The 27,703-nt window shown below is 37.7% G+C and overlaps 2 protein-coding genes and 2 pseudogenes across 2 annotated transcripts; all 4 read left to right on the forward strand.

Annotated features, from left to right (window-relative positions):
* The first annotated feature begins 9,774 nt into the window (after window positions 1-9,774).
* LOC129883116 (1-aminocyclopropane-1-carboxylate oxidase homolog 1-like) lies at window positions 9,775-11,150 on the forward strand (annotated as a pseudogene).
* A 1,698-nt stretch (window positions 11,151-12,848) lies between these two features.
* On the forward strand, window positions 12,849-14,536 carry LOC129883112 (1-aminocyclopropane-1-carboxylate oxidase homolog). Its single transcript, XM_055957696.1, has 3 exons — window positions 12,849-13,422; window positions 13,723-14,044; window positions 14,159-14,536. Exons 1-3 carry the CDS (start codon window positions 12,887-12,889, stop codon window positions 14,408-14,410), a joined length of 1,110 nt encoding a protein of 369 aa, XP_055813671.1. The 5' UTR covers window positions 12,849-12,886; the 3' UTR covers window positions 14,411-14,536.
* Window positions 14,537-16,260: 1,724 nt separating this feature from the next.
* Window positions 16,261-18,466, forward strand: LOC129883109 (1-aminocyclopropane-1-carboxylate oxidase homolog). The gene is made up of 3 exons (XM_055957693.1): window positions 16,261-16,930; window positions 17,166-17,487; window positions 18,074-18,466. Exons 1-3 carry the CDS (start codon window positions 16,308-16,310, stop codon window positions 18,329-18,331), a joined length of 1,203 nt encoding a protein of 400 aa, XP_055813668.1. The 5' UTR covers window positions 16,261-16,307; the 3' UTR covers window positions 18,332-18,466.
* Window positions 18,467-23,686: 5,220 nt separating this feature from the next.
* LOC129883707 (1-aminocyclopropane-1-carboxylate oxidase homolog 1-like) lies at window positions 23,687-25,948 on the forward strand (annotated as a pseudogene).
* Window positions 25,949-27,703: the final 1,755 nt, after the last annotated feature.

Genomic DNA, 27,703 nt, shown 5'->3' on the forward strand with positions numbered 1-27,703 from the left:
TAAGTGGTATTTTTTACCTTTATCAAGGGTAAGTTAGTAAAAATACATCTCAATTTCTAAGAATTAGTATTTTTCTTAGAGGGTATGCCCAAACTAAAAACATCACTTATTTTGAAATTAGAGAAAGTATTTATTTAGTTGTTGGGTGTGAGTGTAACTATTGCTATTGAGTAATGAAAACTAGTTTGTGTATTTCATACTTACAAAATGTTATTTGGTTTGTCACACAAGAAAAAACTTTGTTCTCTGGTCAGCTTCTTGATATATTCTTGACTCAATGCTCCCAATCCCCCATGGCTCCCCGAACAATATTTTAACTGTATTGTCTGATTCTGAAGCTGATGGAGGTGAGGATGGTATTCAGGAGAAGCCAACTAACCTGCAGGATGGGGTGTCCAGAGGGGGGGTTTTATCTCATGTTTTGCATGAGAATCTTTTGGTTGACCCTAGGAATGACATTAGAGCCCCTGCTACCACTACAAATATGTTTCAGCATCTTTCTTCCCAGCAAAGTGACAAAATGGACCTTATTAATGCTAAAAGAATGGCTTCCAAACTGACCCCTACTGTGAGTGCAGATGTGGGAGCAAATCAGCCCCCAAAACAACCTCAACAGGTTGTTCAGTTGCATGATTTCAGACCTGCTGGTACTGCTATTGAATTTGGTCAAATTGCAGCTTCAGGTCAAGATCAAAACATGCATCTATTAGATGGAAGTTCAGCTACTGGTTTAAAGGAAAATATGCATGGTTTGGGTGCAAATTCAGCTTCTAGTTTGAATGAAAATAGAGTGCAGACTGTGACCCCTAAACTAAGTTCACTTCATCAAGGTTTGGGAGGTTGTTCAGCCCATATGCAGTCTCAAAAACTGCAGGTTTTGGGACATGCCTCAACTGCAGATTTGGAGGAAAATTTGCAGGTTTTGGGTGCTAGTTCAGCTCCTAGGTTGAAAGAAAAAAATGTGCAAGCTATGGCTCCTACACTTACATCATTTCAGCACCAAAGGCAAAGTTTTGGTCACATTGAGAGGGCTGAAAATGACCAAGCTACTGGCTGCAGTTTCAGCACAATCTTAAGTGACCAAGTGTCTAGTCCTTGCTCCCACCAAGTGCAAGATTCAAACTCCAAACAACAAGACACTTACAACATTAATGATATGAAATTCTCAGCTACCCCTAGCAACTCTAATCAGCCTGCTACCTCTAAAACTCTAAGGAGAAAGAGAGCTAGAAAGAAGAAACTAGAAAAGCAACAAGAAGTTGCATCCTCCACCCCTACAACCACTGTTCATACTAGTGAAAAAGATAACAATGGTGAGGTGGTTTCAAACTCTTGCTCACAGTATGTTCTCCTAGATCAGACCAATCCAATAAGAAGTCCAGATTTTGGTTGTGAAGATCCCCTTAATCTTACCCCTTTGAATATTCAGCTAGCTCCTTTTATGCAACCTGAAAATGCCACCAACATCCTATGCACTAACAATGAGGCTCAAACTTCAACTCCTGCTAGTGATGATGAATATGGTGTTATTCATTCAGAGGATGAATATGACCAAGACTTCCAAGGTAAGGTTGAATTTGAGGATGAAGGAGAGACTACTGAACAGTCCATTAAAATAGCTGCTCCATCCAAGACCACTACTAAGGTCACGAATGACGAGATGAACCAACTAGCTAGTGAGCAAGGCTTATCACCTAGAGACATTCATCACAATCCAAAATTTACAACTATTCGTGCTTCTATTAGAAGACCAAACACTAGGCTCCACAACCTTAGATCCCATCAATGATTAGCACAATTGTATGGAATGCAAGAGGTATCAATACCAAAGGAGTCATAGATAGACTAAACTCACTCAAACATATCCATCAAACGTCCATAATTTCCATCCTAGAACCTTTTTCTAACAATGCTCATCTGCAAAGCTTTAGAATCAACCTTGGTATGGATGGGTCCACTTGCAATCCTAATGGCAAGATTTGGATCTTCTGGACACAAGATGTCGATTGTAAAGTTATTGATGTTGACGACCAACAGATCACTTGCGAGGTGAAACACGTAAAGCATCAAAATGCATTTCTTATGACATTTGTTTATGGAAAATGCAAAGATACTCTTAGAAGGCCGCTCTGGTATAGGCTCCTTCACCACGCTCCCACTAACCTTCCTTGGTGCACAGTTGGAGACTTCAATGTCATTACCTCCAATAATGAGAAACTAGGTGGAATCCCTTATAACATGCAAAAAAGCTTCAAGTTTATCAACGTTATTGAAGCTTGCGGCCTTACAGATTTAGGGTATCATGGCTTAGACTACACTTGGTGTAATCAACGAGATATGCATAAAAGAATTTGGAAGCGACTCGATAGAGCTATGGTGTCCGATAATTGGTTAGTCGTTATGCCTCACACTTTAATTACCCATCTTCCCTCTACTGGTTCTGACCATAACCCTTTACTAATAGAGATGAATGCTAGGCAGGATTCCGCGATTAAATATTTTAAATTCTTGAATTGTTGGGTGGATAACCCTACTTTTCTCAAAACTGTAGAGTCCTGCTGGAGCAGACCCATGACAGGGAATCCAATATTGTCCTTCCACCATAAAATGAAAAGACTTTCCTCCACCCTTAGCAAATGGTCGCGAGTGGAATTCGGCGATATTTTTGCCAAGGTTAAGGAATATGAAGAATTGGTGAAAAGTGCCGAAGAAAATCTGATAGTGTCCAATAGTGAAGAGAACATGATGCAATTGCATGCTCTCAACGCCGAATACATCAAATTTCTTATAATTGAAGAGAACATTCTCAAACAAAAAAGTCAGCTACATTGGTTCAAGGATGGAGATGCTAACACCAAGTATTTCCATGCTCTAATCCGTGGTAGGAGAAGGAGTCTGTTCATTCACAAGGTTACCAACGAAGAGGGGGAGTGGATTCAAGGCGACGAACATATTGTTAGAGCAGCATGCGATCATTTTCAGAAAATATTTACAGGCGATGAGTCTCCGATTCCGTAGAACATCTTGAATTACGTTCCTAGAATGATCACAGATGCTCAGAATGAAAACCTTCAAGCCACGCCTACCATAGAGGAGTTGAAACAAGTAGTCTTCTCTATGAATCCTAATTCTGCAGCTGGTCCGAATGGTATGAATGGAAAATTCTTCCAAGCTTGCTGGGAGATTATTTCAGAAGACCTACTAGCAGTGGTTACTTCTTTCTTTGAGGGGTATGCTATGCCTAAGTTCTTTTCTCATGCCTGTTTGATCCTGCTCCCAAAGGTATATCACCCAACACACTCTTTGACTATAGACCCATTAGTCTCAGTAACTTCACCAATAAGATCATATCAAAACTCATTTGCCTCAGGCTTGCTCCGATTCTCCCCGGTCTTATTTCTCCCAATCAGTCCGGGTTTGTAAAAGGAAGAAGCATCTCAGAAAATATCATGCTAGCACAGGAGATTATTCACGATATCCAAAAGCCTGTTATTGGCGACAACGTAGTTATCAAGTTAGACATGGCCAAAGCATATGATAGAGTCTCCTGGTCCTATACTTGTCTGGTACTGAGAAGGATGGGCTTTAGTGAGACCTTTATTGATATGATTTGGCGAATTATGTCTAACAACTGGTACTCTGTTATCATTAATGGGTCTAGACATGGTTTTTTCCACTCCACCAGAGGGCTCAAACAGGGTGATCCTCTTTCTCCCGCCTTATTTATTTTGGGAGGGGAGGTGCTGTCCAGAATGTTGAATAGTCTTCATAGTTACCACTTCTACCATGGTTTTCATATGGAGAAAAGAGGCCCATAGATCAATCATTTGAGTTTTGCGGATGACATTATCATCTTTTCCTCCAGAAGGAGGGAAATTCTTCAGATTATCATGAAGACATTGACTCTGTATGAAAAGACATCGGGGCAGCTTATAAACAAGAATAAGAGCCACTTTATGATGCATCCCAGTGCGCTCCAAGACAATGTGGAAACGGTGAAACAGGTTATGGGTTTCACTCAGAAGCATAGTCCCATTACCTACTTAGGATGCCCTCTGTACATTGGCAGGCAGAGAGTCATATACTACACGGACATGGTCTCTAAGGTTGTCAACAGAATTAGAGGGTGGCACTCCAAAATCCTCAGCTACGACGGTAGAGCTACACTCGTGAGATACGTACTTCAGTCGCTCCTCATTCACCTTCTTTCGGCCATTACTCCCCCCCGTACCACTCTCAAACAGATTGAGAGAGTCACCGTTGATTTTTTCTGGGGGTGGAAGGATAACAAGAAAAAATACCATTGGGCTTCATGGAAAAAACTGTGTTATCCTTATGACGAAGGAGGTATTGGGTTAAGGAGAACTATAGATGTGTGCAAATCTCTCTAGTTAAAGCAATGGTGGATCTTTAGAGCTAAACCAACGTTGTGGGGTGAGTTTCTTAGAGCCAAATACTGTCAGAGAGCCAACCCCATCATCAAAAAATTCCATTCTGGCCAGTCGCTTATGTGGAAACACATGATGCACAACAAATACATTGCCGAACCTCACATTCAATGGAGGATTCACTCGGGTTCATGTTGTTTTTGGTGGGATGATTGGCTAGGTATCGGACCCTTAGCCAACTATACGCATGAGTTGGGAAGAGCAAGGAATGCTAGGGTGGTTGATTTTCTTATAGATGGTCAATGGAACATCGATATGCTAAATCAATTGGCACCAGCGCAACTAGTTCCTCTCATCACTTCTTCCACACTTCAGCAGCAAGGAAACACACCGGACCAGGCCATTTGGAAGCTGAATACCAATGGGAACTTCACATGCTCCTCGGCATGGCAGCTTGTGAGGGAACATAGGACCAAGACACTTTCCGACCATTACACTTGGCACAAAAACATCCCCTTTAAATGCTCTTTTTTGCTGTGGAGGGCTTTTAGAGGCAAGCTGCCAACGGAGGAAAAGATCATTGCATTCGGTCATGTTTCCACTCTATGCTATTGCTGCCACAGTATAGGTCCAGACACCATAGAGCACATTTTCAACACGGGCCACTTCGCTATGAATATTTGGCGCTACTTCTCTGACTCCCTAGGGATAAAGCATGAAGCCACACCCCTCAAACCTCTTGTTATGAGCTGGTGGCTTCACAAGTACCGCACAGAAGCTCACAAACTTATCCTTCACTCCATCCCAATATTTATATATTGGAATTTGTGGAAGAATAGGTGCGCGAGCAAATACGGGGGAAAGATTTCTAGCCTGGCGAGAGTGAAATTTGCCATTTTCAAAGACATCTCTAATCTACTTAGAGTTGCGTACCCCTATATCAATTGGCCTTCGAACTGGATCCACACTATTTCCTGCATAGATAAGTGTGCTCATGAAATGAAGATCACCTAAGTCTCGTGGACTAAACCACAACTCGGTTTCGTTAAGCTGAACACTGACGGAAGCGCGTTGGGTAATCCGGGAGCAATTGGGGGGGTGGCATCTTAAGAGAACATATGGGTAGATTCATCTTCGCCTACGCCATACCGTTAGGGGAGGGAACCAAAAATCAAGCCGAACTAGAGGCGGCAGTTTATGGGCTTAAATGGTGCATTCAACAGGGCTTTTAGCACGTTATCCTAGAAGTCGACTCGGAGTTGATCACTAAATGGATCAATCATCAGACGAAACCTCCGTGGAGCCTTTACCGGATAACTCATGACCTTGTTGTTATTTCTAAATTATTTGTTTTCTTTTCTTGCAGGCATGTATATAGAGAGGCAAACTTCACTGCGGATGCTCTCTCCAAGCACAGTCACACTCTTACCACTCCAGGACACTACACCACCCTCCAGCAGCTACCTCGGGGTACACGAGGATACTATATGCTAGATAGAGCCGGCCTACCTAGCTTTAGACGGAGGAAGACCAAAAGGATTAAGAAGCCTCCATGATCTACTACTAGTGTTGCAGCATTGGATTGAGCGCCCAATTGCAGTGTTTGTCTCCATGTTATATTTTTAGCCATGTTATTTGATGATCCTCGTCGACGCTAAAATTTTGTTGTATATAGCTTTTATGAGGATTCATCCCCAGTTTTATTTAGATTTTTTCTTTATTTTATATAAAGGGCGAGTCTCCCTTATTTATGCTTTTCTAGTTTCTGTGTATCGAGAAGAGTCCTCTTCTTTAGGTGCATAGTTTCTAGGTTTCCTTTTCGTGTGCTTGTATCGGGAATGAGTTGGCTGACCTTAGTAGGATGGCCGACTTATGAACCACCATAGGATTGGAGGTTAGGTTTATGTCCCCCTCCGTGTATTTTTCTGTTTTATGTATAATAAGGCTTGGGGGTGTGCGGCTCAACCCCTGGCTGTGCACGAGAGGTGGGAGCCTCGTGTAGGGTCTGTTCCCGTAAAAAAAATAAAAAAAATATAGCACACATCGCCAGGACCACTCGAATTGTTGTGAGTCGAACCACCAGAGAAAATATCTCATTGAAGTCTATACCTTCTTTCTGAGCGAATCCTTTCACCACCAATCTTGCACGATACTTCTCCACTTGATCATTACCATTGCGTTTGATCTTGTAGACCCATTTGTTTCCAATGGCCTTCTTTCCTTGTGGTAATTGAACAAGATCCCATGTTATATTTTTATGAAGAGCTTCAATTTCTTCTTGCATTGCTGCCACCCACAGAGATGATTCTTGGCATTTCATAGCTTCTTGAAAGGTTGAAGGCTCTCCATCTTCTGTTAATAGACAGTATGCAATATTACTCTCCATAGAATAATCTGAGTGCCAAGCTGGTTCTCTTTTCTCCCTAGTTGACCGTCTAACTTCTGGAGTTTCGATCTCAGCTTGCTCTTGTTCTTCGTGCTCTGGTGCTGCTTCAGAAGAAACTGAAACTTCTTCTATTTCTTCAACTTCAACTGTAGTAGTCTCTGATTTTTCTTTTGAAGTGCTACTTTCTTTTGCTTGTATCTTGTTTTCAACAAATACAACATCCCTGCTAATTACCACCTTGCGGGCTGTGGGATCCCACAAGAGATACCCCTTGACTCCATCAGCATACCCTAAGAAAATGCATTCCCTGGATTTTGGATCCAACATTGATTTTTCTTGGGTGTTATACATAACATAAGCAGGACTTCCGAATATATGTAAGCGAGAATAATCAGCTGGTTTTCTTGTCCACATCTCCATTGGCGTTTTCAGATCAATTGCGGTTGATGGTGACCGATTGATCACATAACAGGCGGTTTTGACTGCTTCTGCCCAGAATGGTTTTTCCAACCCTGCAGTTGCCAACATAGCTCTTGTCCGTTCCAACAAGGTTCTGTTCATCTGCTCTGCTACTCCATTTTGTTTATAGAAGTTATTAAATTCATCACCAGTGTATTCTCCTCCATTATCTGTCCTCAAACACTTGATCTTTTTCTCAGATTCAAGTTCCACCCGCACTTTAAATTCTTTGAAAACTGAAAAAACATCTGCCTTCCTTTTGATTGGATACACCCAACTTTTCCTGGAGTAATTGTCGATAAATGACACGAAATATTTTGCTCCTCCTAGAGACTCTACCGATGCTTGCCAGACATCAGAGTGAACCAGATCTAGTATTTCCTTGCTTTTAGCAGAGGAATTGCTAAACTTCAGTCTATTTTTCTTACTGGTAACACAATGCTCAAAAAAGGGCAGTGAAACCTTTTTGAGCCCTGGAAGAAGTTTTTGCTCAGCAAGAATCTTCAAACCTCATTCCGACATATTGCCAAGTTTACGATGCCACATCATCATTGATTCTTCAAATGAACTTGCTGACACAGTTGATATTTCTCCTTCTTGGTGTGTTTCACCTTTAAGCACATATAGATTTGCAGCAAGTTTTTCTGTTTTCATCACTACAAGCGCTCCTTTGGATATTCTTATGACTCCACCATGAGTCTTATACGAACATCCATTATCATCTAGTTGTTCGAAAGACAATAGATTCTTCTTCAAGTCTTTTACATGTCGTACCTCCTGGATGGTGCGAACCGTGCCATCATACATCTTTATTTTGATGGAGCCAATACCAATAACATCCAAAGCATGATCGTTTCCCATGAACACAGACCCTCCTGAGATAGGATTATATTGATGGAACCATTCTCTCCTGGAAGTCATGTGCCATGTTGCTCCTGTGTCCATGATCCAGAAATCAGCGAAACGTTTTCTGCCTTCATTATTTGAGGTACATGCAACATTCCTTTGAGCATTTGATGGCTCAGGGTGTTCACTCTTCTTCTTGAACCGACAATCTTTCTTGAAGTGCCCTTTCTTGCCACAGTTGTAGCACTTGATATTCTTCTTACTTCTTGATTGAGATCTATCATGATTGTGACTCCCACTAGGGCCACATTCCGTTGGTCTTCCTCTCACCATCATCAAAGCTTCAGCTTGTTGCGAACTTGCTTGTCTGTCTTTCTTATTTTTGCGCCGATTTTCTTCTTCCAAGACAGAGGCTGCAATTTCATCGAAAACTAGACTATCAGTATTGTTCGTCAGGTTGATGATGAGTTGATCATACGAGTCAGGCAGACTTTGAAGTAGAAGTTCCGCACGTTCATTCCCCTATATTTTGCAACCCATTGTTGTAAGTTGTGAAAACAGAGTATTCAAAGTATTGATATGTTCAGTAACTGACATGGACTCTGCCGTTCGAAGAGTATACAATCTTCTTTTTAAGAAGATTTTATTATGCAAAGACTTGGCCTCATACAACCCTGTAAGGGTATTCCATATTTCCTTCGCCGTCCGCTTTTCCGCCACACTAGACAACACTTGATCAGCTAGTGCCAAGTGTAGATCAGCAACTGCATTGCTGTCTATGTCGTTCCACTTGCTGTCATCAACAAAGTCTGTGGGCCTGCCTTCAATTGCAGCTAAACAATTGTCTTTTCTCAATATCGCTTTTATTTTCATTTTCCACAATGAGAAATTAGTCCCATTGAATTTCTCAACGTCAAACTTTATTGTACTCGACATTGTTATTTGCTTTACACCCTTCTAGATTATTTCTGAATATTTTTGCGAACAATCGTGACAAACTGTATCGTCATCGAAATTTACTATTCACGCGAATAGTACTATTCACCAAATTTTACTATTCACGAAAAGTTACTATTCACAGATAGTACCTTCGCATAAAATAGACAAAATAACCGAGGGCTCTGATACCACTGTTGGGGGGAGGAAGCACCACAACTAAAGTTTGATATGATGAAAATAATAAAAATAAATTGAACACGAGAATTTTACGTGGAAACCCCTCTAACTGATAGAAGGGAAAAACCACGGGGTAGAAGGATCTCACTATTTTAATATGAAGTACACAACTCTCAAATACAAGGAGAAAACAACAATAAATACGTCTCTCTTGTAAAAGGAACAACTACTAAAGAGGACACTCAAGACTAAAATATTTATCTTGATGTATTACTCTCTTTGTATTCTTACTCTCTCTTTCTGGGATGGGATAAATGAGGGCAAGAGGTCTTCTATTTATAGGAAACTAGAAACGCGTAAAATCCGCGTATTGAACCTCCCTTTTTGACTACGCGTTCAAAACGCGTTTTGTTCCTTTTTTGACTACGCGTTCAAAACGCGTTTTGTTCCTTTTTTGACTACACGTTCAAAACGCGTTTTGTTGACTACGCGTTAAAAACGCGTTTTGACTATCTTGCAAAATTTTAGTAAATAGATATGTTCATTGTAGAAAAAATTAAGAATAAATCATGACAAACTGTTGGTAACACAAATGGATGTGTTAAAATAACAAACTTAACAGGAAGTCAAGCTTCTGATAACCAATTGAGCAGACTAATCTGCATTCTGCAACTTTAAATTTTTATTATCAAAATTTACAGGGAGATTTTAATTGAATTCTCTAAGAAGATGATGAAATTGGGCTGCTCATTATTCGAATTATTGTCCGAGGGTCTTGGTCTCAATCCTTGTCATCTTAACGATATGAACTGTGCTGAGGGGCTATCTATTGCCCAACATTACTATCCAGCATGTCCTCAGCCGGAACTCACCATAGGCACCAGACAGCATTCAGACTCTGTTTTTATCACAGTGCTTCTGCAAGATGATATAGGAAGTCTCCAAGTCCGTCACCAAAATCACTGAATTGATGTTCCTCCTACGCCTGGTGCTCTAGTGGTGAATACTGGAGATCTGTTGCAGGTTAGCGTTCGTGTCCTAAAAACTTAAGCAGTGAGAAAGAGTTGTACTTTTATTTATTTAACTATGTCTTCAACATGCACTTTCATGTGTGATCCTAATTAGGCCAAGCATGTGGAAGTTCTTTTTGTAAAATTGGTGGTGGTGAGATGTTGAATTATGTGACCATATCATCTCAAAGCTCGTCTAAAAGTTTAAACTGTTAGATAAAACGGTTACACAATTCAACTAAAGTTCTTAATTAGACTGATAATCTAATCATATAGCGTGTCTTGATACTGAGATAAATTTTGCTTTAACTTTGTCTGATTTCAGCTCATATCAAATGACAAGTATTTAAGTGTTGAGCACATAGTATTGTCAAACAAGGTTGGTCCAAGAATATCAGTGCCATGTTTCTTCAGCACTGGTGCATTTCCCGCTCCAAGGATTTATGGACCAATTAAGGAATTGTTATCAGAATTTAATCCGCCAAAGTATCGTGCAACCACAGTGAAGGAATATACTGACTACTTCCGCAAGAAAGGCTTTGATGGAACTTCTACTCTGCTGGATTACAAGATTGTGTCCTAAAATTGGAGTAATTTAGTTTAATGCATATCAGAGCTGTGAATTGAACATGTGATGTACAATTATCTAATAATATATTCTGTAGCAAGTGAAATTCATATCAGGCTTTGATGATCGCCTGATATTGGATTCCATCTCTATTTCTTTAGAGATTGAATTCAACATGTCGCCATTTGACTATTCTCAGTGTTAGTCATGACTATTCTCATATGTTTTGTTTTTTTCTGCTTCAAATATCTAGTCTTATCTAGTCTGTTGGTATGAACTGTTGATGGTGACAATTGTAGTCCAAATTCCAAGTGTCCAAAAGTCTCAATTAGTGGCTCTTGTTCAAAAAGTAAACTAGATTCATCCCATGTATATGATTTCACCTAGGAAATTAATGCTAAGATGCATGTATCTCATTGACAATAACTGTAAGTCTCGAACCATTTTCCAAAAGTCTAAATTAATGGCTTATTGAGCACTAACTGTATATGAGAGGAAACCTGAGTAAAAAGCGGTAATCTGATATAAGCTTTCGCTATGTGCGACGTCCGGAGAAGAAACGGAACACAAATAAGTGGTATTCACTATTCTGAAAATTATCAATAGATAAGAATTAAGATTTACAATTCAATTTTCATTTTGCTATTACCACCGGCAGAGAGTACAACAGAGAAATAAATAATTTCAAACAAATGAGAATGCAAAACTACAGCACCAGGCCATGAGAAATGGACAGAATAGGACAAGAAATTAGGAACCAAAAAGCAAAGGAAATATACACCATATGAGTAAGAACATTTTCAACATGAAAGAGATGATAAAAACATGGTTGTCGGCTCTTTCAAAACATAATGATGAGATTGTAACACTAGTCTCTTCATTTGTTCTAATTTCATATCATCTGTATTTAGACGCATAATTATCCGGGGTCTTTTATATCTATCATGCATTTACTTTTTATATAAAAATGTTAGGGGTCGTTTGGTGTGATATATAAGAGGAGTTAATCTCGAGATAATTTTTGAGTTTTCTTTAATTTCTTGTTTGGTTGTAAAGGCTGGGATAACTTATCCCAAGATTAACAAGTAGTACTGGGATAAATTATCCCTCCATGGGGTGGAATAATAATTTTAGGATAACTTATCATGAGATAAAGATATAAAATAATAAAAATACCCCTTAAACTCTCCTTTATACACCACTTTTATATTAACATAGTTTTTAAATACATTTATAATAACATTCATAACTTTAATTAATCATTGTTTTTATGATAATATATTTTTCTATTAAAAAATTATATTTTATAAATACAATTTCTATTTATGAATATATTATAAGTTGAATTTATTTGTCTAATTTTTATGTTTATTTATATTTTGATTTCTCTTAAAATGTTCACTCCACCACTAAATACATATTTTTAATTAAATAGTTTATTACTAACGTAAAAAATATATTTTATATATCAATTAAAATGTATATAATTTTAATAATAAAATTTCTTTTACTTTAATAAACTTAAAATAAAAGTTTATTTTTAAGCTAAAATAAGATGAAAGTTTTATTTTAAAACTAAATAAGAGGAAAGTTTTTTTTAAAAAAAGTTAAATAAGATGGAAATTTTATTTAAAGTTAAACAAGATGAAAGTTTATTATTAAGTTAAATAAAATAAAATTTTAATTTTAAAAACACGTGGCACAATCATGAAAATACATAAATAAAAATATTTAAGTTAAATAAGATGAAAATTTTATTTTTAGGAATGAATAATTAAAGCTTGCATAGAAAATATATATATAAAAAATTAAATAAGTTAGAGGGTATTTTTGTAAATAAACAACTTATTCTTAGAAATTATGTCGTGATTATAATTTTGAATATGACCAACCAAACAAGCAATAAAAACTACTCTCATCATAACTTGCATCCAAACCAAATGACCCCTTATAGTAGTAGTGTTTGATTGAAGGGTAGAAAAGTCATTCAATTTCACAGGGACATTTGGGTCTTTCAACTTTTTTACTTTTAATAGAAAAATATGATGATATGATGTCCATTAGGTACTAAGTGACCTCAGTTACTCTTGTTCATAACATCCTAGTAAAGAATATGGTACTCTCTAGTACTCATGATGTTCAGAAAAGTTATGACAAAATGTGTGAGTTAAAAGCCTTTGATGATACAAAGGCTGGTGTCAAAGGGCTTGTTGATTCTGGAATCACTAAGGTACCTCAAATATTTATTCTACCACCAAAAAATAGGCCGGGGTTGTCGGATACAAGTGAAACACAGTTCATTTTCCCAGTAATAGACCTTGAAGGCATCGACGAGGACCCAATCAAGCATAAAGACATTGTGGACAAAATTCGAGATGCATCAGAGACATGGGGTTTCTTCCAAGTGGTTAATCATGGCATTCCAACATCTGTCCTGGAAGAAATGCTGCAAGGAATACGGCAGTTTTTTGAGCAAGATGTCGAGGTTAAGAAACAGTATTACACTCGAGATACTACGAAAAGGGTGATTCATACTAGCAATTTTGATTTGTATAGCCCTTCTGTTCCAGCTGCAAATTGGAGAGACACACTTTTCTGTTTAATGGCTCCTAATCCACCCAGTCCACAAGAATTGCCAACAGCATGTGGGTAATGTTCTGAACATGAACTTTTTTTTCCTTCTTTTTCCCCCTCCCACCCCAAGAGGATCAATAGTGTTCTCACTTACCTTTTAGTTTATCTCGAAGCCTCAATAAACCATGACTTATGTTGTTATGGTTACATGCTTTCTTGCAACTGATTTATGATTAATGTGAGATCTGGTAGATGTTGTTAGAGAACTAAGTAAATTCAAATAGAAGTCTGGTCCCTTTGATCCAATTGAGTATACTTAATTTTTTCAAATATCGACATGTGACATATCATCAATTTTATTTGAACTTACTGCAGGGAAATACTAATGGAATATTCTAAGGATGTGATGAAATTAGGCTGCTCCTTACTTGAATTATTGTCAGAAGGTCTTGGTCTTGATCGTTGCCATCTCAAGGATATGGATTGCGCGGAGGGGCTAGGTATTTTGGGACATTACTATCCAGCATGCCCTCAGCCAGAACTCGCAATAGGCACCAACAAACATTCTGACAATGATTTTATCACAGTGCTTCTACAAGATCATATCGGAGGACTTCAAGTGCTTCACCAGAATCAATGGGTTAATGTTCCTCCTACACCTGGTGCTCTTGTCGTGAACATCGGAGATCTTCTTCAGGCTAGTATTATTTTACTTTTCTAAACCATCTACGATCAATAAGAGTGAATATATATACCACCTAGCTAGTTTGGCACTGTTATAATTTATGCTCCATTTTGTTGCTTTTTTCAGCTCATATCAAATGACAGGTACATAAGTGTTGACCACAGAGTATTGGCAAATAAAGTTGGACCAAGAATATCAGTTGCAAGCTTCTTCTACACAGGTTCACTGCCATCTTCCAAGCTTTATGGACCGATTATTGAATTGTTGTCGGAAGATAATCCTCCAAAATATCGTGCAACCACAGTGAAAGACTACCGTGAGTACTTCCGTAAAAAAGGTCTAGATGGAACTTCTGCATTGTCGCGTTACAGGATCTAATCCTAATGTAAAATTGAATTTATCATTAGAACTGAGAATTTTACTTTCCATGCTTGTTTTGATGGTTATTACCTATTGTATTGTAACCTATTGTTACTTTAAATACAATGTTTGTTTTGATTGTTACTTAAATTTTATTGTATCGTATCGTTATATAATAATGAAAAGTCTCATTTTATTTATCGCATCGTTACCTTTTTTTTCCTTCTCATTTTGTCCTTGCTTAATATTTAACTTGTCTTCGAACACGTGCTTATGAAAACCATCAGTTATGATGAATTCAGATTTCAGACTTGCATTGAAAGGTTTAAATTGTCTCTCGATTCAATCATCTATGTTGAATTATACGTGACCATTGTATCTAAAAACTTAAACCTTGTCATCTCTGTTGAATTATGTGCAATCATCTTTTCTAAAAGTTTATGTATTTTGCGAAAAACCACATATTTTATATAATTACATCTTTACACGTCTCCTCGTGCAGACTTGATTCTTTTACTTGATCATGCATGTGGAAATACCTTTTGATGATGGGCGGTGGTGAAACTTGAAATAACCTAGTACCATGATGAATTGTGTCTGGCCACCCACCTCATTTAAGAGTTAAACTGTTCAGAGAATGAGTCATTTTATTTATTCAATATTATCTGAACGATGTCAAACATATGGACTGCGCCGAGAGATTTCCACAGTGTGTCATTTCTATTCAGCACGATCTCAACCCGAACTCACTATAGGAACCAATAAGCACTCTGTCTTGCTGTATACTTCGAAGTTTTAACTGACCAGAAATGACTATAAAATTCGAACATTAAGAGCCAAAGAGTATCAGTTGGCAATTCTTTGGTCATTTCTAAGACTTGTTTACATATTCTTTTTTGAATAAATAATTATGTGTAGTGGAGACTTCATATACTAAAAATAGGGCACATGAACCTATGGTCTTTCCGTAAACTAGATACTTAATGTGTATATTTTCTTAAATTGGTATAATATTATCTGTTGGCACCATACTATAAGAAGGTTTGAGTTATTTACCTTGAGGACTGTGGATTAATTCCCAACTAGTACTCTTTTTCCTTCTTTTAATTAGTGGTCTACCATGTTCTAGAAATCCTAGATTCGTCTCAGTATATACATATACATGTATATATAAGCACATACACATTCTTATACTTTTTAAATTTGTTGTGCTTGTCTGAGGTGTTATATATCCATCTTAGATGATGTATCCATATCTTCCAAAAGTGGGAAGATTGTTTCCTCCCTAACTGCAGAGGTTGTAATTGTGACATTCAAACGTGTCCGCCAACTTGGCGTCTAAAAACAATCATTAAGAAAAGAGATATATTTGATCTGAAATTTCCATCTTGTAGTATTCATGTCAGCATAAGGATGACTGTCAATTTACTTGCAGCTTTCGGACCAAAATTTTCCTTTCTCTTGGAGATCAAAGTGCTATGATGTATATTATAGACAATCCTTTTTAAAATGTTCTCTTGATTTATCGGCGATTCGTAGTTATTAATCTGCGGGTACATAAAAAAGGGAACACATAAAAGAAGGATATAGTACCTTAGCTCCTCATATCATATATCGAGGTTGCATATGCTCAAATCTTTACAATTTTGAGCTTTAACGAAAAAATAGTCTACTGTACATGTGATTGTGCAGACTAAGTCTTAAACTATGATAATTAGGACAACTTGTTTTTATTAAAAAAGATTCTTTGTGCATGTGATTGTACAATGTAAGTCTTAAACTATGGAAATGAGGACTTACATTGGATTAAAACTATGGATTGATTTTTCTTTTTCATTAAACTATGCTTGACTATTCACATGGATCTTTTAACCATCACAATATCAAATCTAATGAGGTAAGAGCAAACATCTAAATGATCTTTTCCTCTTATTTCCTCCATTTGAAATATATCCTCTCAACTATTGAAATATTCTTCATCAGGGCAAAAAAGATGGCAATCTCTAGCACAGATGATTTGGAGGCCAGAGTTCCGGAATGTTATGACAGAATGAGTGAGTTAAAAGCCTTTGATGATACTAAGGCTGGTGTCAAAGGAATTGTTGATGCTGGAATCACTGAAGTGCCTCGGATATTCGTTCAGCCAACTAAAATAGAGGAATCTGTAAGCAGTTGTGAAACAAAGCTCATTTTTCCAGTGATAGATCTTGAAGGCATTGATAAAGATCCAATCAGGCATAAAGAGATTGTGGACAAAGTTCGAGATGCATCAGAGACATGGGGTTTCTTCCAAGTGGTTAATCATGGGATTCCATTATCTGTCCTTGAAGAAATATTGCAAGGAATACGACGATTCTTTGAGCAAGATGTTGATATTAAGAAACTATATTACACTCGTGATAATACCAAAAAAGTGGTTCATGTTAGCAATTTTGATTTGTATAGCCCTTCTGTTCCAGCTACAAATTGGAGAGACTCAATTTTCTGTTTAATGTCTCCGAATCATCCTAGTCCAGAGGAATTGCCAACAGCATGCAGGTATGTTCTGAACATCAGATAGAACTAAAGATATGTTCAACCAAAATGCCCTCTAATCTTGTGTCTTAAAGTTGGAATTACAGAGTTGCCAAAAAATGAAAAGAGACATTCTTTTTTATATGAACTAAAAAGGAAAGTAACACAAATAAATTGAAACAGAGGGAGTATGTGTTATGGTTTTTCTTTTCAGTTCTTGATATGTCCTGATTCTTCAATCTTATTGAAATTTTTGCAGGGAAATACTAATAAAATTCTCTAATCATGTCATGAAATTGGGAAAATTCTTGTTTGAATTATTGTCTGAGGGTCTATGCCTCAGTCCATCTCATCTTAATGATATTGATTGCGCTGAGGGGCTCCGCATTTTGGGCCATTATTATCCAGCATGCCCTCAGCCAGAACTCACCATGGGCACCGGTAAACATTCTGACAATGATTTTATCACAGTGCTTCTACAAGATCATATCGGAGGACTCCAAGTGCTTCACCAGAATCAATGGATTGATGTTCCTCCTACACCTGGTGCTCTTGTGGTGAACATTGGAGATCTTCTGCAGGTTAGTATTCTTTTTTTTTCTTTTCTAAACTTAGATCTACACAATAGAAATGAAGGGAAAAGGATCAAAAACTATGTTGTTCGGGCTCTCCGCTGCTGCATCCTCCAAAAATGCACTAGTTTTGGCTGATCTGGCACGTAACCAGTGGCATTCTTTAAGAGTCTGATCACCATACGTCAAATATAACCTCTACTATATAATATCTTAATTTTACCCTCCATTCACATCCTTGGTCTTAGCATTTCATATTGCCCTCAACCCTGGGGACGAAGCTCCAACCTGAAGTTTAACGGAGGGTAAGTTTAAACCATAAACAGAAGTAAGAGGGGGTAAATTTGGACCTTTTTCCCAAAGTATTTTGACACGTGGAATCCAACTATCCACACTGGAGCTTTGTTAAAGTCGAGGGCAAATGCAATTACAATTTGCTAATGGCAATGACATGAGTGGCCCAAACGTAAAACGAAGAGTAAAATTAAGATATTTCATACAAAGGAGGAGAAAATTTGAACTTTTTCTGAAAATTGAATATGAAACTTTGTTTTCTAGTAAATCCAATTATTCTTATTCTGTTTTTTTTTTCCAGCTTATATCAAATGACAAGTACCTAAGTGTTGAGCACAGAGTATTGTCAAACAAAGTGGGACCAAGAATATCAGTAGCTTCCTTCTTCTACACTGGTTCATTGCCAACTACCAAGCTTTATGGACCAATTAAGGAGTTGTTGTCAGATGATAATCCTCCAAAATATCTCGCAACCACAGTGAAAGACTACGCTGATTACTTCCGCAATAAAGGTCTAGATGGAACTTCTGCATTGTTGCATTACAAGATCCAGCCATAGCTATGTAATAATACATTGGAAAGTAGGATGAGAGAATCTAACTTGTGATGTTCTATAGTAAGAGAATTCGTACGCATAAGCTTCATATATGGAAAAGTTATCGGTAGAGCAATTCTTCTTCATGAAATATTCTAGCAGGAGATTTTTTTTTTTTTTTTTGGGGGGGGGGGGGGCGGGGTACATTAGAAAAAAAAAACTAAATTATTTATTACTCTCTCCCTGTCAATTTGTTTGTCCTACTTTCCTTTTTAATCCATATCAAAATAAATGTGTGTTTCATTTTTTGGAAACTAAATTTTAGTTCTAACTTTTCACATAACATATTTAAGACCACAAGATTAAAGAGCATTTTGGTACATATCTTTAGTTTAAGACCACAAGATTCAAACGTCTACGTTTCTTTCTTGAGTTTCGTGTTAAGAGAAAAAATTAAAACGGAGAGAGTAATATATTTCATAAGCTATAGGGCTTAGTTTGTCAAGAGAATAAACTCCGCTTCCTTGAGCCATTTTCCCCATAGTAACAAATTTTCTTTATATTTGTGACCTTTATTTGGGAAAGTTTATAAATATTTGTTTGCATCACTAGTTCTTATCAAGCAAGATAAGCAACATTTCCTAAAAATAGTAATTATGAAGGATTTAGTGGTTTTATTTGAAGAATGATTTGGTTTCTTGTTAGTCTCCTTTTATATGTATATTTCGTCCTTATCCTCTGCAATTGGAAAATAGCTATTAGTTTCTCTTCTACAAGTTGAACAGAATATAACAACATCCAATTGTGCAAAAAAGTATGTTAAACAAGTCAAAAGAGAAAAAGTCTTGAATTATTAAATGTATATCTGCTTTTGTACTGTAATTTCTTGGTTTTGCATTGTGATGGAATCTGGTTGCAGCAATGTTAATAGGAAAATATTAACTCTCTTTCAAATATATATAAGAACTCCTATTATATCCTGATGTTCACAAGAAAATCTTGCTTTGCTGTAACAACCTTGCCCGTCGTTACCTAAAAATATCTGTGGTAAAGGTATATGAATCTCATTCATCATAAGGTTAGGATCAATACCTTGGTATGTGAGAGCAGTGGTTGTGAATTAAGGTCGTGCTATGCATCTATCTCAAAGTTGAGCTGAAAGTATCTTTCCGATTTAGTTTCGGACTTGAGTTTAAACTAGGGTCAAATTAAAACGACCATATCTCTCAAGGTATAATAAATTAGGTGGACCTGACCTATCAAATTAAAGGACTACGAGTCTTCTTTCCAACGCCACCAAGTTTACTTCATTTGGAGTTCGGAGTAAAAAGTTATATTTTTTTACTAAGCATTGTCTGTACTGAAGCCACTGTGGCGGGAATTAGGCCGATATGGCGAGATTGCCAGAGCGGGATGGTCCCGCTGTGGTGGGATAGATGGAATTTAAATTCAGAAAAAACTCCAGAATGATGTATTTCATTCCTATTTCGTTCTTAAAAGATCAGAAGCGGCCTAGGCAATTTTCTACTGGTTTCCACTCCAATATGTGCTAAAGGTACGTAATTTACTTCCTAAACTTGTAATTCGATTCCTAGAACCCGCAATTCCTGGTGGGTGATCATTGAGGTTTTTTTTTTGGCTTGAACTTAATAGTAGGAAAACCCTAGTTTGGGTGGGAACATGGAAGAATGAAATGATCTATGTGACATGAATACTTGCTGGCCATGTCCTATGATGAATCGGTTCTTGGTAGATATATAAATGTGACTATTCATTTTGATTTTGGCTGAATTATGTGCTTGGATCGAGTGTCATGTTCTGACACATATTTGGATCAGGTGTCACATTTTGACACAAATCTTGAATCGGGTGTCACGTTCCGACACATACTAAGTGCTTGTAGGTCCCATAAGAGGACCCTTACGTGAAAATGCTTGAAATTGGCATTGATGTGAATCTTACAATTTGTCTTGAATGTCCCATTGTGATTGTGAATTGGTTGAACTTATCATTTCCTCATTATTATGTGAACATGCCAAATTGCATTTTTGTTCCTAGACATTGTGATGAAATAGAAAGTGTACTGCTAAGGTCATTTCTGGCGAGAGTGTGATGCTGAGGTTATTGCCGGCGAATGTGAATGATGCTCGATTATTAATTTTAAATGAGCATCCTTGCATACTTATTTGGGCTGATTTGATTCTTATGTTTGATTTGTGAGATACTTTGTGGTTATTTCTCTTTGAGTGGGGATGATGTGCTTGTTATAGCATTGGTTAAGGTGTAAGTGCCCAGGTAAAGTTCTCCCTAGTGTGAGAGTTGACAAGATTTTAATTAGAATAGATTCTAATGAACTTTATGAATTGTGGGGTTTAGAAATATTTGGTGTCTCAAGGTATGTGTTTGAGAAAAATTAAGATGGTATCATAATATGTGAGGGGCATACTATCCCATGGAAACTTCCAGAATGGATTTTGGGTTAGTAGAACTTTGCATATAGCGGTTGATGTAAAGAGGTTAGTCTGGGATGTGATTTTCCCTAAGTTGTAATGGTTTCTCATTATTCGGTTTGAAAATCTCTTATATCGGCTCATGTCCTCTCCTTCGTGTTATCGTTTGGGGACGAACGAGGGGTAAATTGATATCTATTATAACCACCTAGCCCATCGTTACCTAAAACCATCTGCGGTAAAGGTATACGAATCTTATTCATCATAAGGTTAGGATCAATACCTTGATATGTGAGTGCATTAGTTGTGAATTAAGGTCATGCTATGATACTATCTCAAAGTTGAACTGAAAGTATCTTTTCGATTTAGTTTCAGACTTGAGTTTAACTTAGAGTCAACTTCAAATGACCATATCTCTCAATATATAATAAATTATATCGACCATAACCTATCAAATTAAAGGTCTACGAGTCTTTTTTCTAATGTCACCAAGTTTTCCTCATTTGGAGTTTAGAGTAAAAAGTTATGCTCTTTTTACTAAGCATTATCTGTGTTGAAGCCGTTATGGAAGGAATTAGGCCGCTGTGGCGGGACGCCAGAGCAGGATGGTCCCCCTGTGGCAGGACAGACGAAATTTAAAGTCGGAAAAAACCTCATAATGGTTTATTTCATTCCCACTTCGTTCTTAAAAGACCAAAAGCAACCTAGGGAAATTTTCTACTGGTTTCCACACCAATTTGTGCTAAAGGTAAGTAATTTACTCCCTAAACTTATAATTCGATTCCTAGAACCCATAATTGTTGGTGGTGATCATTAAGGGAAGGTTTTGGCTTGTAGTTAATGTAGGAAAACCCTATTTTGGGTGGAAAAATCATAGGACTGGCCTGGGATTTGCATATAATCTGAAGTATATAGGCCATTTGTGATTGATTTTGTATTATGCTATTATTTTAGACTATGAACAAGATAAGTTTCACTAAATGAGTCAAGGTTCGTAATCAGACTTCTACAGCAGTTACTTGGCACCCAAGTAGGCTAGGTTTCTCAATTGAATAGTTATAAATCTGTTCCCATTGCATAATGTATCGTAGATTGATGGGAGATTTTATGTTTAGACCTTTAAGCACGGAGTCTGTATGGCTGAATGTGTTGCTATTGTTGTTTATGGTAGGAATGTACTATGTGGATTATGATTATGATGTGACTAGTGATGATGGTCTAGTTCTTGATTGTTAACCTTAATACTTCTTGTTGATATGGTTGATGGTCCTTGTAAAGTTAATGTGTAAGAAAATTGTTGGGTTAGAGTGAGATCCTAAGACTTGTAATAAATAATGAGGGTCCAGTATGGGGCTATTGATTCATATAAAGATAGTAGATATATATATATTTATATGTGTGTGTTCATAGTGACAGTTCCATGTGAAATGGTTGAGTAATGCATGTTCATGCAATAAAATAAAATAAAATAAAATAAAACTAATGAAATAAGTATTTGTGAACAATTACATGCAATGAGCCTGATTACTTAAGTGTGCAAGTATGTGAACTATTCGTTGTGGACTGTGATTGTGCATTGTGATTGTGATATTGGATCGGGTATCAAATTCTGACATATATTAGATCGGGTGTTACGTTCCGACGCATATATTGAATCGGTGTCACGTTTCGACACATACTAAATATTAGATCGGGTGTCACGCCGACACACTAATAGTTTGGGTATGGGTTTCATGAGAGAACCATTATGTGACTATCATCCGTAAATTGATCTTGACTATATGTGTGATGATAGAGAAACTGACTTGATGGTAATTGAGCGTGCCCATTCTGTGTAATAAGTGATATCAAAGGATCGAAGGTCCAAGTGTTACCATGTTAACAGTTGTAATCTGAGATTTACACGGTGAAACTGTATATTGCTCTTAAAATGGTAAATTGGTAATATGTTTCTATATATATGCATGTTCAGATATTGATGGTGTCGTGTTGGTATATATGAAAAAAAATGGGAAGGGGGGAGAAGTCAGAGTTACTATCTCTGGCTAGGCCACTCTGGTGGGAGGAATCCCGCTGTAGCGAGGTTTCTACAGCGGGTTAGGTCCCGCCACAGTGGGTTAGTACGGACCAGAGAGGAGCTTAGGGCCCTTAAATGTTTACCCCTTTTAAGTGAGATGTTAATTATTCTAGGGTCAGGTGTTGGTATGAAAGCTAAAGGTAATAGACTTGTTAGACAAAGTTAGTAGTGGCCCGTAGTTTGGAAACTCCTCTATGTGATAGAAGGTTTAGGCCTTGATTTGTATTAGGTTGGAAGTAGACCAACTAGAAGGGATAAGAGTTAGGATTGAATGAATTTAATGAGGTTATCGAGAATGATAAGAGTTTGTGCATAAAGGTTTGGCGAGTATATTTTCTTAAGAGCATGTCTTCTTTTTGTTAATTTCTTTATATTATACAGTGGGTATCGGGTTGACCGATGATTCCTATCAGTACGTGTTCTTTGTACTGATATTACTCTTGCTATGCCACTTGGTATAGTCTGGTTGTAGGGTCAGTGATGTTTCTTAGGTGAAGATGAAGATGATTCTCCAATAGTTTCTACCCTTTCTTCCTTATGGTGGGAGCTGTATCATTATTTTATTGTATACTGTATCTTTAGAAGTTCTTGTACCTGTTTAGACTAGTATCCTTGAAGGTGTTAGCTTGTTCCTTGTAATGATCCATCAGAGTTTTTAAGTTGATATAAAGTGATTTAATAACTCTTTTGGCAAATTATTGGCATTTTATTGAACTTCCGCATGTTCTTTTGTTTAAGGGGTTGAGGGTTCTCCTACCTAGGTTCTAGATTAGGCGCCCGCACGGCCCGGTGGGTTGGATCGTGATATTTGCATAGTCAATAGTTGTTTTTTTCTCTAAAGAAAAGGAAGATATGATTTGCCTAAATAATGGAAGAACTCAACAACAGGATAGTTCGAAATATGATAGGGAGAGAGCAGTTCAAGCCTTTGATGATTCAAAGGCTGGTGTAGAGGGACTTATGGATGCTGGTATCACAAGGTTACCGCATATATTCTTGCACAACCAGTATGTGGCTGAAACAAAATCGGACTCCAAGATAGTTACAAAGTTTAGCATTCCAGTCATATATTTTGAAGGCTTGGGCAAGAGTGCATCTCAACGGGCTGATATTGTACAAGGAATAAAGGATGCTTGTGAGAACTGGGGATTTTTTCATGAGCAGGATTCTGAGTTGAAGAAAGAGTTCTACTCTCGTGATGTTACGAGGAAGTTCAGCTATAATAGCAATTTTGATCTACATAAAGCGAGATCAGCTAATTGTAGGGACACCCTTTCCTGTGTCGTTGCTCCTAATCCTCCTGATCCCAGAGAAATGGCCGAGTTTTGCAGGTATAAAACATGATACTAGTATCAGTCTTTCCTTAGGCAGCTATAGCTCATAAACATAATGGTATGCTTCGTGATTGTCATACTTATTGTAAAGAAAATAGACTTTGTCCTAATTCAACCCTAAAAACTAGCTCAGGAGGTAAGAATTGCCAACGTGGGACACATAAATCTCCACTTACCTTACACACTTAGAGATGGTCATTTGGACCATGACAAATATAATACGGTGGACCAAGGTTGAATAATCCAAGATCGGTATAAGTCTAGCTCAATACCATGTAAGAAAATAAACCTTGGGCCTAACTCAATCCCAAAAGTTAGCTCATGAAATGATGATTTCTCAAAACCTTACGATGGGGCAGCCTATTTCTTCAATAAATTTGGGTCACTTAACAGCCCTCCCTTCTCCCCGTAAGCCCATGTCTGGACAGTTCGAATGTGGATTGTTTACATGAGGAGAAAATCAAGATTAGGGATCTGTCTTTCTCTAATATTGGCCCTTGGGATGTTTCAGTTGTCAAGAAAATATCATGTAAAGAAAATAGACCTTGGACCTCACCTAACTCAACCCAAAAAGTTAGCTCGTAAAGTGAATTGCTAAAAAACATATAAAAAGATAACAATTCATTCGCTTAGCCAATGATTAGGACACTTAACACTTACTCTCCTCCCCTGTACATTGAGGAATGGACACCGGGAATAATAACAACATAATATGTTGGCTCGATATTGGGTAAACCAAGAACTTGGATAGGCTTGACTTAAATACCATGTAAAGAGAATGCACTTTAAGGCAAATTCAACCACAAAAGCTAGCTCATGAGGTGATGTCAAGACAATGTTAAGAGATAAATATTGAATTAGCTTAAATTCTCATGATCTGCTATCAAATTTATTATCATCAATGGAAGTTGCATCTAGTTGATATGAGCACATATTTTGACTTTACAGAGATGTTTTGATCATATACGTGGAGTATGCGATGAAACTAGGCATTACTCTATTTGAGTTACTCTCTGAGGCCCTAGGACTCCATCTAGATCAGTTGAAAGACATGGAATGCACCAAGGGGCTTGTCTTCGCTGGCCTTTATTATCCGACATCCCTGAACCAGATCTCACTTTAGGCCTTAGCAGTCACACAGATGGTGGCTTCTTGACTATATTATAACAGGATCAAGTTGGTGGCCTCCAAGTGTTTCATGAAAATTGGTGGTTTGATGTTCCTTTCTTGCCTGGAGCTCTAATTGTGAATATTGGAGTCCTTATGCAGGCAATTTCATATTGTAAAATGATCTTGATGGATTTATATGAATGTCACAAACTTGATCAATTAATTCCTTTGTGTCTATTTTGTTTTGTAGTTAATCACAAATGATAAGTTCAAAAGTGTGTTCATCACAGAGTGCTGGCAACAAATGCAGGACCAAGAATTTCTGTGGCTAGTCTTTTCATAATGCATTTTCAGGAAGGCAGTGGATCAGGACTCTATGGGCCAATCAAGGAGTTGTTGTCAGAGGAAAGCCCTCCAATGAACCGGGAAACAAGCAGAAAAGAGTATGTCACATATCTATACAACAAAGGGCTTGATGGAACTTTCTTATCATCACATTTAAAATTACAGAAATAGTGGTAGGATCTGCAAAAATGATTCATCATCTTCCATTGCTTTACTCCTTGGTTATGGTTTTCTGCTTGTGAGTTCGATTAAGAATTCTTGTACCTGTTGTACACACATATCTTAGTAATTAAATAAAGAACTTAAGTGGTGGCATTTCATTCAATGAGATTTAAAGTAGCCTTTTTTGGTCCTCTTGTTAATGCATGATTGTTAGTTGAAGCCCATTAGAAATGTTGTTTTCCCTATTCATACTACACATTTTGAGTTTTCCCAAGATAATTTGATATTTTATGTGTTCGTAATGAGGGGAAAGTGGGTTAAAGAAGCGTCTAGACTGAGAGTAGGTTCTTGAAACATTGGAACGTCAACGGGAAAATCCATAGAGCTAGTTAAGATTCTAAAGAAGAGGAAGATTAATATAGCTTGTGTCCAAGAGACCAAATGGGTAGGTTCTAAAGCTAAGGAGGTAGACGGTTATAAGTTTTGGTTCTCTGGTAGATCTAAGTATAGGAATGAGGTAGACATTTTAGTAGACAATGATTTAAGAGATCAGGTGGTGGAGGTTAGGAGAGTCACTGATAGGATGATGTCGATTAAGGTGGTCATTGAAGGGATCACATTGAACATTATTAGTGCTTATGCACCGCAAACAGGCTTAGGCGAGAAGGATAAGAGGCGCTTTTGGGAGGATTTGGATGAGTTAGTGGAAAGCATACCTCCTACTGAGAAGCTTTTCGTGGGAGGGGATTTCAATGGACACATCGAGTCTATTTTGGAAGGGTATGATGATGTGCATGGAGTCTTTGTCTTCAGGGACAGAAATAGAGGAGGAGTTTCACTTTTGGATTTCGCGAGAGCTTTTGGGTTGGTGATATCCAATTCGAGTTTCCCAAAGAAGGAGGACCACTTGGTAATCTTCCGTAGTTCGGTGGATAAGACTTAGATAGATTTTTTACTCCTTAGGAAGGATGATAAAGGTTTGTGCAAAGACTATAAGGTCATTCCGATCGACAACCTTACTACCCAACATAAGCTCTTGGTGATGGATTTAGGGATTAAGATAACGAGAAAGAAGAGGGTCGGGGAGGACCGACCTAGGATCAGATAGGGGAGTTTGACCACAGCTAGTGCCCTGGAGATGGGAGAGAAATTGAAGGATATAAGGGCCTGAGATAGTAGTGGGGATGTGAACAGTATATTGGATAGGACGGCTAGTTGTATTAGGGTTGTAGCAAGGGAAGTGTTGGGAGTCTCGAAAGGTAGTCGTAGTCGACATCGAGGGGATTGGTGGTGGAATAGAGAAGTATAAGAGAAGGTGGAAGCAAAGAGGATGGCATATGCAAAGTTAATAAAAAGCAAGGATGAGGTGGATAAGTGGACGAATAGGGAACTTTATAAGATAGCGAGGAAAAAGGCGAAGTCGATGGTTTCAACGACAAAAACGACAGCTTTAGAACGCCTTTATGATGAACTAGAACAGAAATACGGGGATAGAAAATTGTTCAGGCTAGCCAGGGCACGGGAGAGAAGGGCACGCGATGTGAGTCAAGTCAGGTGCATTAAGGAAGAGCATGAAAAAGTATTGATAGGGGAGACATTTATTAAACAGAGATGACAGTCATACTTCCATAAACTCTTGAATGAAAAAGGGGACAGAGAGATTGTGTTGGGAGATTTGGAACATACAGAGAGGCGTCATGATTTTGGGTGTTACAGGAGTATTACGGTTGAGAAGGTTAAGGGTGTTGTTCGTAGGTTGCATTGGGAAAGAGCGACCGGACTTGATGAGATTCCTGGGGAATTTTGGAAGAGTGCGAGCTCGGTAGGTTTGGAGTGGCTGACTAGGTTATTTAATGTCATCTTTGAGACGGAAATGATGCCCGAAGAATGGAGGTTGAGCGTAATGATCTCTCTATAC

This window comes from Solanum dulcamara, chromosome 3, assembly GCF_947179165.1.
Source record: "Solanum dulcamara chromosome 3, daSolDulc1.2, whole genome shotgun sequence".
Lineage (NCBI taxonomy): Eukaryota > Viridiplantae > Streptophyta > Magnoliopsida > Solanales > Solanaceae > Solanum > Solanum dulcamara.